The sequence below is a fragment of the Lichenostomus cassidix genome, chromosome 7, assembly GCF_008360975.1.
Source record: "Lichenostomus cassidix isolate B80296 chromosome 7, HeHo_3.0, whole genome shotgun sequence".
Lineage (NCBI taxonomy): Eukaryota > Metazoa > Chordata > Aves > Passeriformes > Meliphagidae > Lichenostomus > Lichenostomus cassidix.
This window is the reverse complement of record NC_139488.1, coordinates 4,997,462-5,010,872: the sequence shown is the minus strand read 5'-3', so window position 1 is coordinate 5,010,872 and position 13,411 is coordinate 4,997,462. Positions and strand designations below refer to the sequence as shown.

At 39.9% G+C, this 13,411-nt stretch overlaps 1 protein-coding gene across 4 annotated transcripts in view; it reads left to right on the top strand.

The window, feature by feature from the left end:
• DIP2A (DIP2 acetate--CoA ligase A) overlaps positions 1-13,411 on the top strand; it is a 74,115-nt gene that overhangs the window by 41,355 nt on the left and 19,349 nt on the right. For 3 of the 4 annotated variants that reach the window (XM_085065930.1, XM_085065931.1, XM_085065929.1), the window contains exons 6-18: positions 2,451-2,579; positions 3,146-3,265; positions 4,116-4,313; positions 5,132-5,223; positions 5,498-5,608; positions 6,363-6,486; positions 6,740-6,849; positions 7,257-7,359; positions 8,009-8,073; positions 8,404-8,497; positions 8,923-9,042; positions 9,774-9,888; positions 10,748-10,887. In XM_085065930.1, coding sequence (XP_084922056.1) covers positions 2,451-2,579; positions 3,146-3,265; positions 4,116-4,313; positions 5,132-5,223; positions 5,498-5,608; positions 6,363-6,486; positions 6,740-6,849; positions 7,257-7,359; positions 8,009-8,073; positions 8,404-8,497; positions 8,923-9,042; positions 9,774-9,888; positions 10,748-10,887 — 1,521 coding nt within the window. The remainder of the gene's footprint in view (positions 1-2,450; positions 2,580-3,145; positions 3,266-4,115; positions 4,314-5,131; positions 5,224-5,497; positions 5,609-6,362; positions 6,487-6,739; positions 6,850-7,256; positions 7,360-8,008; positions 8,074-8,403; positions 8,498-8,922; positions 9,043-9,773; positions 9,889-10,747; positions 10,888-13,411) is intronic. The other variant, XM_085065932.1, reaches the window with a different exon arrangement.

Genomic DNA, 13,411 nt, shown 5'->3' with positions numbered 1-13,411 from the left:
GTAAAGAGCTGATCTATTAAAAATGTTTATATAAGAGAAAATTTCCAGTGCCTTTAACAAAAAAAAATAGATGCGTTTTTATGTAAGAATGGTCTTCCTCATTTCTGAAATGCTTGCCATGTTCCATCAGTTTTCATTCCTAGCTTGGTAACATTCATGCATGGCTAATATCAGTTCAGTTGGGGCATTTTTCATGTCTGTATATGCTTTTCCTAGCTCACGAGAATATGAAAACTTAGTTCTTACACTGCAGACTTCTATGATTCTCAAGAAATACTTGCATACTTTCCAAAAGGACTTTGATTTTTCCTAGAGCATAGAAAAAGAGCTTATTTATTTTTCAGATAGTGTGCTGATATCAGCAATCTGAAAGGCATCTTACATGTCTTAATTGCTGTGTCCTACTGAAATATTCTGTGTTTTGGTTGTGTACTGAATAGCTATTCAGTTTTGAGATGCTGGAGAATTTAAATTTAGCAGCTTGTTCCCTTGCAGCTCATCTTCTCCAGCCTGCATTTTTAATGGTGAGCTCGGACTAAGTTCCCAGGCAGTAAACTGCAGTGTCAGAAGTGCAAGGTTACAGTATTTAATGGAGTCAGATAGAAATGTGCATTATTTTTAAGATGTTTGTCTTTCACTTAATAGGAGCAAGGACAGCCCTTCATGTTGGGGGGCTGTTTTTTCTTTTGTGTAATTTTTGTTTTTTAAATTAATAAGGTTGGCAGTATGTCTTGGTTTTATTTCAAGGTCACTGTATCGACTGTGGAGTGTTTCCCATCTTAGGTCTTACAGCAGCTGGAAATACAGATTATCATGGCTTTTAATTCTTTGTCATATTCCATGTGTTCTTTCTTTGAACACTGCTCTCTTGCATTTATCTCTGTCTTGCCACCACGGATGGAAAGGTCCTTCAGTTTGAATCCAATTAACTTTTCTTCCTGAAGTCACAAGTCTGCTCTTTTTTTTTAACTCCTTACCAGTTCTCTTACCCTGCTGTGCCATGGTTTTTCAGGATGATGCAAACTAATTGCCTGGGTTCTCATGGGCAGTTATTAATTAAATCCCCAAGTGATTAATTAAGCTAATGTGGTTTTTATCTGAACATAAATTGTGAAAATTGAACCTGTTCCTTCTCCATACATAGTGAGACATTGCTAGTCCCTGTGGGGTTTGTCAGGTGGGAAGTTGGAACCAGGTATACTTATGTCTGTGGCCAAGTTGTATGCTGTGGGAAGTTCATGGTTTGGGACTTAGGGAAAGCCAAGGCAGATGAAAGAGAAAAAAAAGCAACTCCAAAAATATATAGTCCAGAGTGAGAGCATATACATGAGCCAGGTGTATATATGGGCTCTCTATAGGACCCTGTGCAGTAGTTATACAGGTCAGCTTTACACAGCTGCCATCTTTGTGGTTACTGTTCCCAGGGCATTTGTCTGAGAGGTGAAGTGACACTTTGTCCTTTGTGTGCCTCACCCACATAAAAGGAGTTTAGTCTCTGCAATGCAAACATTGGCATTGCAGGGAGGTCCAATGGAAAGAGTTAAATCTTTCTCCTGGTGATCCCTCTGAAAGCACTTAGATCTGGACTGGTGGCTTGTGTGCCAGCTTTGGAAATCTGGACCAGTGCTTTAAGCACTTGCTATCTTGGGGCTGATCACTACCTAGAGTGGGGAGTAATGTATATATTTCATAGCAGTGCCCAGATCTCCCTGTGCCTGGAGTTCTTCTGGCAGGATTTGTGATGTGCTGAGGGTCTGCAGAGGCAACTCTTCCAGGCCTGGGCAGCAGGGTTTTCTTCAGCTTTTTCCCTGCTGCATTCCTGATTTTACTCATCAGGATTCTGAATATTTCAAGCATCCTATTCTCATTGTCCGTTGTTCAAACACTTCTCACAAATACTGCCATTTCCTAACCCATTCCATTCAAAACCATTCCATAACCTAGGTTACCATTTTGGAATGATGATAGCAACTTTTTGCAGGGGCAGTTAGTGACAGGACAAGGGGCAATGGTTTTAAATTAAACCAGAAGAGAGATTTAGGAAGGAATTGTTCCCTGTGAGGGTGGGCAGGCCCTGGCACAGGGTGCCCAGAGAAGCTGTGGCTGCCCCTGGATCCCTGGAAATTTCCAAAGCCAGGTTGGATGGGGCTTGGAGCAACCTGTGACAGTGGAAGGTGTCCTTGTCCATGGCAAGGGGTGGGAACAAGATGAGCTTTGATGTTCCTTCCAGCCCAAACCATTCTGTGATTCTGACATTCCCTAAGCGTTGCTCTACAGCAAACAGGGCACAGCTCCAAGCAAAGCAGGCTGGTGCCTGCAGGTTGTAAGGAGGTTCTCAAGCCCCTGTGAGTATGTGAGGATTTGTGCAATGCCCTCATGTAAGAAGCAATTTTGAGTATGTTGATTCTTAAGGTGCCTGATGAGCTGCTGTGTGTTTTGCATTTCTGCAGAGAACCACTCTGCCCCCCCTGATGTGACCACTGGCCTGGTGGAATACCTGCACCACGAGCGCCCGCAGGTCGCATCTGTGCGAGGAGTGCCCAGGGGCTACAGCAGCAGCATTCTGGAAACTGCAGATGGTGATTGCATTCTAGACCTCCTACCTTTCCATCTGTGTCCCCTTGTACATGTATCTTCATACGGATCTTAATTTTATATTGCCTCAGAACTTTAAATATTGGTGAATATAAAAACCATTAACTTAATTTAACGTACACAAGTGAAAATCAGCATTTGACATGTCTTGTGTTGTGGTTATTTTTACAAGCCCTGTGAAATACTGAAAGATTCACTCATTTTTTCCAAACATTTTGATATTATCAGAATGGAGTGAATGTTAAGGTACAGTAAATGGTCCTAGACTCCTGGAGTAAAGGACATTCTTTATGTTTCATTTGAAATCTCATTAAGGGGTCAGTGGTTTGAAAAGCTAAAAGAAAGCGTGAGAACATGTCTGTGTCAGCCAGGTAGCTGGGGAGCAGCATTGTTTGATAGCAAATAAATTGATGGTGGTAACTCCTACTGGTTAAAGCTGTTTTCTCCCAAACAAGATAGTTGTCCTGAATGACTTTTCCACCTGAAAGTTTTGTGGTTTAGTGTATTTTGCTTAATATATGATAAATAATAAATCTTCTCCATTTGGCAGGTGTCCCAGTGAATAGCAGAGTGTCCTCTAAAATCCAGCAGCTGCTAAATACCTTGAAAAGACCAAAGCGCCCACCTTTGAAGGAGTTTTTTGTGGATGATTTTGAAGAGCTTCTAGAAGGTTAATTTTCTTTCAGATACATTTTTTCTCCTTGTGTAAGTGGTTCACCACAGACCTGATACTTCTTAGCAAGTGTTGGTTTCTTTTTCTCTTCTCAATAGAAAACGAGTCATGGTAATATTAATACAATGGAGCAAGAAAGGTCATCTGTTATCACAAGTGAAAGATAATCTTTAATTCAGCCTTCCTACTCAGTGTGATATTTCTGAGCAGCAACCACTAGATTTCCCCTACTGTTGGTTTGATACTTGTAAGATACAACATTTTTGTGATTCTAGTCTTTTGCTGAAGTTTCTCCAGATGAACTTCCATTCAGGTGCATGTAATTGTGGAGAGCACCACTCAGAACCATTAATTATATTGCTTGCCTACATTGAGTGTTAGCTAACTCCATCCAGGACTTTGCTAACTAAGATCAAGATACTTCACTTTTTGGAGCAGCTTGGAGCACGATTTTAACGGAAGGTCTTTCTTTAACAATATATTGTTAGACAAGCATGGTGTCCTGTTGAGAATTGAGCAAAAATCAATGTCCAGATGTCACTGGTAGAATGTTTCATTGAAATAGATGTGGAGAACAAGCAGCAGAAAACAGCAGCTTTCCTAACTAGAGAGAAGTGAGCTAGAGATCCAAATCCTGGTCCTTTGATAATGTGGAATAACAACTCTGAAGTGATGATCAGTGTTTTTTGGGAAGCTAACAGATGATTAGCATAATATCATCATAAAGCAGAGGAGAAGCAGTGATAGCTGTGAGGAAGAGGTGAATGGTTCATAGAATAGTCTGGGAAATGCAACTTCCAGATTTTGTACAGATTGACATTTCCCATCTCCTGTGCTCTGGTTTCAGTGCAACAGCCTGACCCGAATCAACCAAAGCCTGAAGGAAATCAAGTGAATGTACTGAAAGGGGAACCCTTGGGGGTTGTGACCAACTGGCCTCCCTCACTGCTGGCTGCCCTGCAGCGCTGGGGAACCACCCAGCCCAAAGCCCCTTGTCTGACAGCATTGGATACCACTGGGAAAGCCATTTACACCCTCACCTATGGTACGTGTTGGACACAGCTGGCAGGGGGAATTAGGTGTTCCTTGCTTGTGACACATGGCTTGGGAGTGCTGTGGGAATGTAAATTATGAATTCATTGTATATGAAAAATGGTTTTAAAGAAGTTAAGGGAGGAAAAATGTTTATTGGAAAATGTATGGGTTCTTTCCAAGTGGCTTTTTGTAAATCTCACAGAACTGTGGGGGTTTTTTTCCATGAAAGGGCACTAAAAATAGCCCATTGTAAACAGAGAGGTAGAAACACATGACTGATAATGCACTCTTTGAATTCCCAGAGGAGACATTTCATTTTAGCATCTTCTTACACATCCTTATGGAGAAGACTCGTACCTCAGGAGCATAACCATGGTGTTAATGGTGGGAAGTGAAATTTGCCTGCATTAATGAACTAGAAGTTTTATAGTAAATTGCATTTTTGGGGAAAATAAGTGCCTTCAGGATAGCTCACTATAGCATTTCGTTGTATAGTATGTTAGAATGTTAAAGTTTATTGTTTGCATTCTCACAGATGAAGGATGCAGGAAATAGAGCTGAGCAGCTGCATTAATTGAAATACTCTGCAATGGAGCTTTGAGTGGTGTTTAGAATATCATGTTTAGTTTTACATTTAAAAAATTTTTAAAAAAGGAAAAAGTAAACCAAAAAGAAGCCAAGTTCTGAATTGTACTTGGGCTTTCTGCCAACTGTTCTGATACATTCGTGCTTAGTGCATGTGTGAGGGACTGAGATTTGGCAATTAAATGTTAAAATTTTAGTTTCTATTCCTTAATTTCTTCTTTTTTTTTTTTTTTTTTAATTTAGGCAAGCTGTGGAGTCGAAGCTTGAAGTTAGCCTATACCCTGCTGAACAAGCTAACCACGAAGAATGAGCCCCTGCTGAAGCCTGGAGACCGGGTAGGCTGCTGTTGGAAGTGGTCCCTATGGATGAAATAGTGAGGAACAGCTTTGGCTGAAGAAAGCCTTGTAATAATATATTGTAATAATATATTGTGATATGATCATTACTGTGACTTGTAATAATACCTTGTCCCAATACTTAGTGTTTCTGTTCCTAGTTATATAAGAGCCTGTACAATGCTGTGAAGATTTTGTTCCACAAATTAAAAAGTAGCACCCCCCCGCCAAATGACCAAAAAATACATTTTCTTATTTTACTGTATTTTTGTAGGTAGCTCTCGTATTTCCTAATAGTGATCCAGTTATGTTTATGGTGGCATTTTATGGATGTCTCCTGGCAGAACTCATTCCTGTCCCAATAGAAGTTCCACTGACAAGAAAGGTAGGGAAATACATTCAACATTTTTATGGTTTGATAAATAAATGAAACTTATGTCTCTGTGTGTGTTTCTGTCTAAATCCTATAGACCTTACATGGGGTCGTTCAGAGCCTGCTCTTTAGAAAGCATCAGCTGGACTGTTCAGTGTACGTTCTGTGCATGGAACTATATTTGATATTTAGTTAAGGAAAGGAGGAAATATTATTAGGCTAGTAATTTAAGTATTTTAGGATATGTCATTGTGAACTGTAGAAATTATTTTAATTCATTATTTCTGAAAATACGTGTGGAAGTATTTCTCAGAGTGTATCAGAGAAAGGTTGTCTTTTCAGTTCTCATGCTGAGTAGTGAGGCAGGCAGAGACACCATAGTTACTGGAAATGCAGGTATAATCCTACACACTTGGAGATTATTAGGGAAGGGCTAAAAAGCTACAGGCTCTGCTCCCCAGTGTGTCAGGACTGAGAAACAGCATCACACCAGCTTTCTGTTTTAGCAGAATTTATAAACATCCCTATTGGGTTGAGGAGGGGTGCACAACCATTGCTTCCAACACTGCTTTCCTTACTAGTTCTGCCAAATCTTTGTGGGTGCTAAGCAAAACTAAATTTTCTCAGTCATTGAAAGGTCTTAAGGGATATACTTTTGTTTTTTCCTGTGTTATAAATTGACTTAATGTTTTCTAAACGTGAAGAAGTTACAGCAAACTGTCCAAAAGCTTTGTTATTTGCAATTTTGCTATTGGTTTCTCTACAGGATGCTGGCAGTCAGCAGATTGGGTTTCTCTTGCGCAGCTGTGGAGTCACCTTAGCTTTAACCACTGATGCCTGTCAGAAAGGCCTCCCAAAAGCTCAGACTGGCGAGGTGGTGACGTTCAAAGGTGTGGATTTATTTTTTATGGCATAAAAAGAAGGTATATTGATTGTTGCTGTCAAACTGCAGCTTTTGGGTTTCCTTGCATGGTTCTTACACATAAAGAACTACCTTGATTGTCATGCAGTGCCTTGTGCTGTTTTTTCCTCTCAGGCAGGGGATTTTGCCTTTGCTTGCCTCTTGTTGTTTTCCCAGAATTCTGAGGAAAAAACCCTGATTTTTGGAACTGTGATGACAGCAGCTTTTCTTTTTCTTTGAAGGCTGGCCTCATCTCATTTGGTTTGTGATTGATGGGAAGCATCTGGCAAAACCAGCCAAGGACTGGCAGCCGCAGGTCCGGGATGCCAGCGCCGAGATTGCTTATATCGAGGTGATCCAGTGTCATCTGATAACTTCTGTGGTTACTCTGTCATAGTTTATGAGGTGTTTTCTTCCTTTAAACTCTTGATACAGTAAAAGGGATGACTGTAATATTTTAAACTGTGAAACAATGTTTCCATCACGCTGCCAGGCAGACTGTCAGTTGAATGATTGTGTGGAGTCAGGTTGAAGACTGGGGATAATCAGCGTTTTGGGATGCCCAGGACAATTTAATTGGAGTAGAGGAACAGATTTTTTACCATATTAGTATGTTCTGTGGACATAAATACACATTTATGCTATTTTTTTAACTTTAAAAAAGCTGGATTTGTTTTTGTAATGTGTTTTCAATTCACTACTGTAAATATTCTTGATTTTGCTGTTAATCTAATGCTTGTACACACTTTTTCTTCTCAGTACAAAACAAGTAAAGAGGGCAGCACAGTGGGCATTACTGTATCTCATGCCACCATGCTGGCACACTGTCATGCACTGACTCAGGCATGTGGTTATTCAGAAGGTAAGTTAGATAGGTGTAACTTTAAAATTACACTGAGAGCTTTGTATCTTCAGACTATTTATGTTGCTTAATCATGTTTGCTGTCCTCAAAGAACTTTAGATACAGGGTAGTAGCTTCTATTGCAGAGGGAAAGACAAACTTCTTTATTCATAATGAGTGTGATGTGTGAAAGAGAGTTAAGCTATCTGTGAAATCACAATCAAGGAAGGGATGTTCCTCTTAACTAATAATGAATTTTCTCAGAGAAAATATTCAAGAAAATTTAGTATGGCCATGGTGATATTTCTTACTGGATCTAGTTCTTTCAAATACAGATTAACTTTTTCGGTTCAGCTGAAGCAGTCTGCTTCAAGACTACAGTGTGCATAGTTCATTGGCAGATGTTACAAACACACATGGAAGGAGTGTTATAATGAATCAAGGTCTTAAATACCTTGTAGTATTCTAGTCTATAATCATAATTCAAAGATGATTGCTATAAGTAAAACAAGCCACTTGTAACTTAAGCAGCCTGTTTGTTATAGGCAACAGAGCTTTGGTTTCTTAGCAGTTATGGAAGTTTCAGAATTGCTTTAACAAATATTTGGAGTTCTTAAGTATTCTTATAAATATGCTTTTTAAATCTGATATTTTTTCCTTTGCTTTCAGCTGAAACACTAACAAATGTCTTGGATTTCAAACGAGAGGCTGGCCTTTGGCATGGAGTGTTAACGGTGAGTTTTGCAAGGAAGGCGAAAACCTGCAGTGATTTCCTTCTTTCAGGGGTAGTGTACTACCCCTGGGGTAGTGTACTACTACTTTCAGGGGTAGTGTACTACTAACAAAAAATGGTTTTTGTTTCAATATTTATATTTTTCAGAATAAACTTTTTCGGTAGCTTATGTAGCTTATTTTATTCAGAGAGTATATGCCTAGTTTTCACTAACAGTTAAGTGTAAGAGTTTTGCTGTAGCTGTGATGATGAGAGGGTTTATTTAGCATTCCTACATGTTCTGTATTTTTTAAGCCACTTGGAAGTTTATTTTTGAATCTTTTTCTCGTAGAGCGTTATGAACAGGATGCATGTCATCAGTATTCCCTATGCATTAATGAAGGTTAATCCGCTTTCCTGGATACAGAAAGTCTGCTTATACAAAGGTACTCTAGAAGTTTTTTTATTTCACTCATCTCTTTTTGTGTTATTAAAAACAAATTAAATTGTTAAAAATGTCTGTGTACTCCACTGAGTACTCAATTTCAGTATTCTGTGTGCTCATTGTTTCACTGATGAGTGACATCGATGGCTTCTTCTGAAAGACCTTTGAAGAAACTGTGTTTCTTAATATTTGAATTTGTAGTAAACATTTAAATTTTATGATCAAGTCTGTCTGGAGACATTGAGTATACACGTGTCATAGTAGTTGAATATTTGGCATTTGTATTTGTTTTCTGCGTTTGTAAAGTCATAAATTTCATATGTGGTTTCACCAATTTGTGTAAATACACAAGAATGCTTACATAATTACATAATTGATCTTTATTTTGTTCTGCACGTGCAGCATAATCACTGTTTTGATTTGCAGCCCGCGTAGCAGTAGTCAAATCCCGTGATATGCACTGGTCACTTTTGGCTCAGAGGGATCAGAGAGATGTCAGCCTGAGCTCCTTACGGATGTTAATAGTGGCAGATGGAGCCAATCCATGTGAGTATGGATGCTTTTCCTGAGTGTCAGTGTTGCCAGGATTCTGTTTGTTGTAAGCCCTGGGTCAGAGCTGATGCTTGGGGAGTTAAGCAGTTTGTTTTGCAGAAAAACACTATTTGTGTGCCAGTGATGCCACTGCTTTTTCATTGTTGTTTGCACTTCTTCGCTACATTTACCTGCATAAATTCAGTTTTTAAACTTCATGTTTTCGTTAGTGCTATACTCTTCCATGAATTGACTTTAGCCGATACCTAGGGGATATAAACACAGATATAATCCAGTTTGGGCCAAGTCCTAGAGGCCTGGTACAGTTGTGAAGTGGAGGTATGTCAGAAGCGTTTGATGTTTGATTTTAAGTGCTGTGACCTCTGTAAGAAACAATCAGATAGGAGCTGTATAAGAAGTTGACATAAAGTTAGTGACAAAGTATTCTGATCCCTGGAGGACTTTCCATGATAGTGAGTGCTGATGAGTGCTGCCAGATGAGGAGTATGCAGTTGGGAATTTCATTCAGTTTAGCTGTTAGTCAGCAGGAGTTCTTTTTCCAAATCTACCCTCTAATTAATAAACCGGAATGTCTTTCAGACAGTTTGAAAGAATATTTGGTTTGTATATGAATGTGACAATATTTGTATAACTGAGCTGAGAGTGAGCATAGACTTTGAATTCCTGCAGCTCTAGCTTTCCTGCTCTTTGATAAATGTTTCTAATCGTGTGATTGTTATTTTTAGGGTCAATATCTTCCTGTGACGCGTTCCTGAATGTATTTCAATCCAGAGGTTTGAAACCAGAAGTAATCTGTCCCTGTGCTAGTTCTTCAGAGGCACTGACTGTAGCTATTCGCAGGTAATTCCCTTTCCTGAGACCTGAGCTGAAGCTTTTCTTGACTGTTGAAATTTGTCTTAGCATCACAAAATGATTTGGGTTGGAAGGAGTTCCAACCCCCTGCCATGGGCAGGGACAATTCCCACTACACCAGGTTGCTCCAAGCCCTGTCCAGCCTGGCCTTAAACACTTCCAGGGATGGGAATCTCATGTTAAGGTGATAGTCAGAAAAGACCATGGCCCACATAGAAATGGCCAAAACCCTAGGCAGAAGAAATATGAAGCTCACAGGTATCTCCTTCACTGAAGGATGGATGATTTTTCTTTGGTTTCTTTAAAAAGTTTAGTATTTTCTAAGAATAGTCAGGCAAAAGGTGGTTTTTTCATGCATTGGGAAAGCAAGGTCTCATCCTCACTAAAGTTATTGGAGGACCTTTTAAAATGCCCCCAAAACAAGGCTTACTTATTTGGGAGGAAGAAGATGATGAATCCCTAATTAATTGCTTATGTACAATCTCTTCTAAACAGGGGACTAAAAAAAATATTTGTAACTGGTCTGAAAAATTGGATTGGATTTCTGGATATAGCAAGGGATGCTCTGAGAAAAGGAAATACTTTCATTATTAATAGACATATGGATGATACATGCTGGAATTTTTTCTTGAAAAACTTGAAACAAAATATGAAATTTTGAAGAGTTTTGCTTTAGCTCTTTCTTCATTTGGTTACAATATAAGTCCTGAACTCTTGTTTGTTTAAAGTGAGAAACCATTATTTTTTTTAGCCTTACCAAGCCTGAGAAACCAGCACGGTGGTTTTAGTGACATATCAGCAATATTGGTCTGTTGTTTCACATCTAACTGGACTTTCTGTCTTCCAGACCTCCTGAACTGGGTGGCCCCCCTCCAGGAAAAGCAGTGTTATCCATGAACTGTCTGAGTTTTGGCGTGATCAGAGTGGATACAGAGGAGAAGTTGTCAGTGTTAACTGTGCAGGATGTTGGGCAGATTATGCCTGGAGGTAGGAAAGCATTTTGTGTAGGTTTCAGCATATTTCATATAAGGTATCTTTACTATTACACTTGTGTGCATGGAATAAATAAAAATGTTAAATACCTTTAAGGTAGTATGATGTATGTTTTGACACATTACCTAAACACGTGATGCTTAGAGATTGATGTAGAATAAATCTGAATGATCATAGGTTTTGGTATGGGCAAATGCTTTTGGCTTGCTGCAGAACTGTTTTTGGAGTGGAGTGGAGTGGAGTGGAGTGGAATAGAATAGAATATTTGAGTTGAAAGGGAGAGGAGAGCACACTGAAGAAGGTTAGTAAAGGCAGGGTGCCAAGCTAGACCGAAGACTGTGAACAGTGGGATGAAGGATTGGACACTTGGTGCCATCTACTCCAACTTTTAGGCTGGCAGTGTAACATTCCATGACACTGTCTGTACTGCTAGCTTTAGGCCCTGTCCTGACCTGCTCTGGTGTGCTTGGAGAGGATGAAATACAGATTTTTTGGAACTCTCTTCACCCCTCAAGTTTACTATGTAGTTACGAAAGAACCTCATTGATTCTGGTCATGCCCTTGGCACCTTTGGCTTTGCTATTCTTGGTCTCCTTATGAACTTCCTGCCTTGCAGAGCTGTGGTTCTAAATCCCTGCTCTCTGTAGAGCATTAACTCAAGGTAAAGTGGAGAGTTAGTCTCACAACTTGTGGGATTTCAGCAACAGCCTCTTCTCTGTATGCCAAAGGCCCTGATATGAGTAAGAGGAGGCAGACAGCTTCCCACTCTGCTGATGAAAATTTTAGCCGTTGTGTGCAAGTCTCATTGGTTTTGTTTCATTTTCCTTATTATGCCCAGAAGCCCTTTGCCGCCCCTAAAGTCAGTGGTTCAGTTGTTGTTACTGAACTTAAATTTAGTAGAGCTTCCTTCTGTTGAAGACTGAGCAGAAGCTCTGCACTTCATCCCAAAATACAGCAGAGAAGTCGCTTGGTTGTTGTGTGGCTTTTCTCTCAAGTTTTTGTTTTGTATTAAGATCATTTGAAGTTGTTCTGAAAGTCCATAATAAATTCCAAGAAAAGCAGTAACTTCAGCTTCACAGTTGGATTTGATCTTAAAGGTCTTTTCCAACCTAATCAGTTCTCTAATTCTGTGACTGGCATCGGTGTCTCAACAGAGTAGTGATTTTTCTGCTTCAGCCAGAATACAGACTGCGTGTACAGCTACTGCTGTCTGTTTGGGGTGTCTCCTTGAAACCTCACTGAAATTCAGCTGTGCTCCCAGTGTTTTCCTTAGGTTATGGGTTAGTCACAGGGACATGAAGGGAGCGACTTTGCTTGCCCTTCAGGTAGTCATGAATCCTTTGGTGAACTGACTGAGCTTAAACTCAATGTTGCTCCTGTTCAAAAAGTAATATTTGATGCAGGATCAGTTGAAATCTTTCTTTGGATCAGTTTATCCCATGTGGCTCCTCCACCTCTGTAGCCCTCCTGCTGCCAAAAACGAGGCCATGCAAAAGCACCACAGGGATGCTCCTGGCTTTGCTGCAGGCTTGCTCTCACAGCAAAGTGTGCTTCACTACACTAATGCACAAAGCAGCCTGCAGCTACTCTTCATATTCAGCTGTTGGAGCTGTAAGTCCCATGGAGTTGCATCTGCTCAGTGGAAGGTTCAGGTCTGCCTTAGGGTGTTGGAAAAGTTCCCTATATGCTTATGGGTAAGTAATTTCCCCTCACTATGAGTCATCAGAAAATGTGTCCCTGTCCTTGTGAAATGCTTGATTGAGCAGCCAGAGGGATCTGTGACAAAACCCTTCTATGTCAGAATTCCTTGGAGCATTGTGTGGCAAATCTAGGGGACCCTTCAGGATTAGGGAGCCACTGGCAGGCAGTGATAACACTGCCATAACTTTCTGCATGAGTAAGAAGTGTCAAGTGACTTGTCTGATTTTGTGAAGGGAGAGCAATTAAATGTGTACCATTAAGTGCCTCAAAGTGATATGACTTGTAATTGATGGCTGTTGCTATTTGAAAAATAGGGTAGTAAGTGGTAAAACTGTAGGTTAAGCAGAACTTGGGAAACTTAATTCATTAACTCCTTTAAAACTGATTAGCATTGGGCTGTCAGAATCTGGGGCAGGTTTGCTTCAATTTATCCACATATTAAAAATTCCAGCAGAAATTTCTCTGTACAGTCCTTAAGTCAGAATAGACAAGATAGAGTTCATTATAGAGGATAATTGATAACTTAGTCTCTTAAAAAATCCTTCAGAGTAGGAAGGCAGCCAAAGGACTAGCAGTTACTTACAGGGGTGTGCTAAATGAAAAAAATTAATGACTTAAGAAAATGAATGACTTAGTTTCAAATGAGTCTGCATGTACATTCTAACAGTGGAGATACTTGTGCCTTACTTGGTAAGATTTATGCTTTTTCTGGTGTAGTATTCATGGAAGGTGTGCCCTGTCCATTCTGGCTTGGTGTTTGGCATACAGGAGAGAACATACCACCACCTGTTCATTGCTCCTCTGCTGACTGATGAGT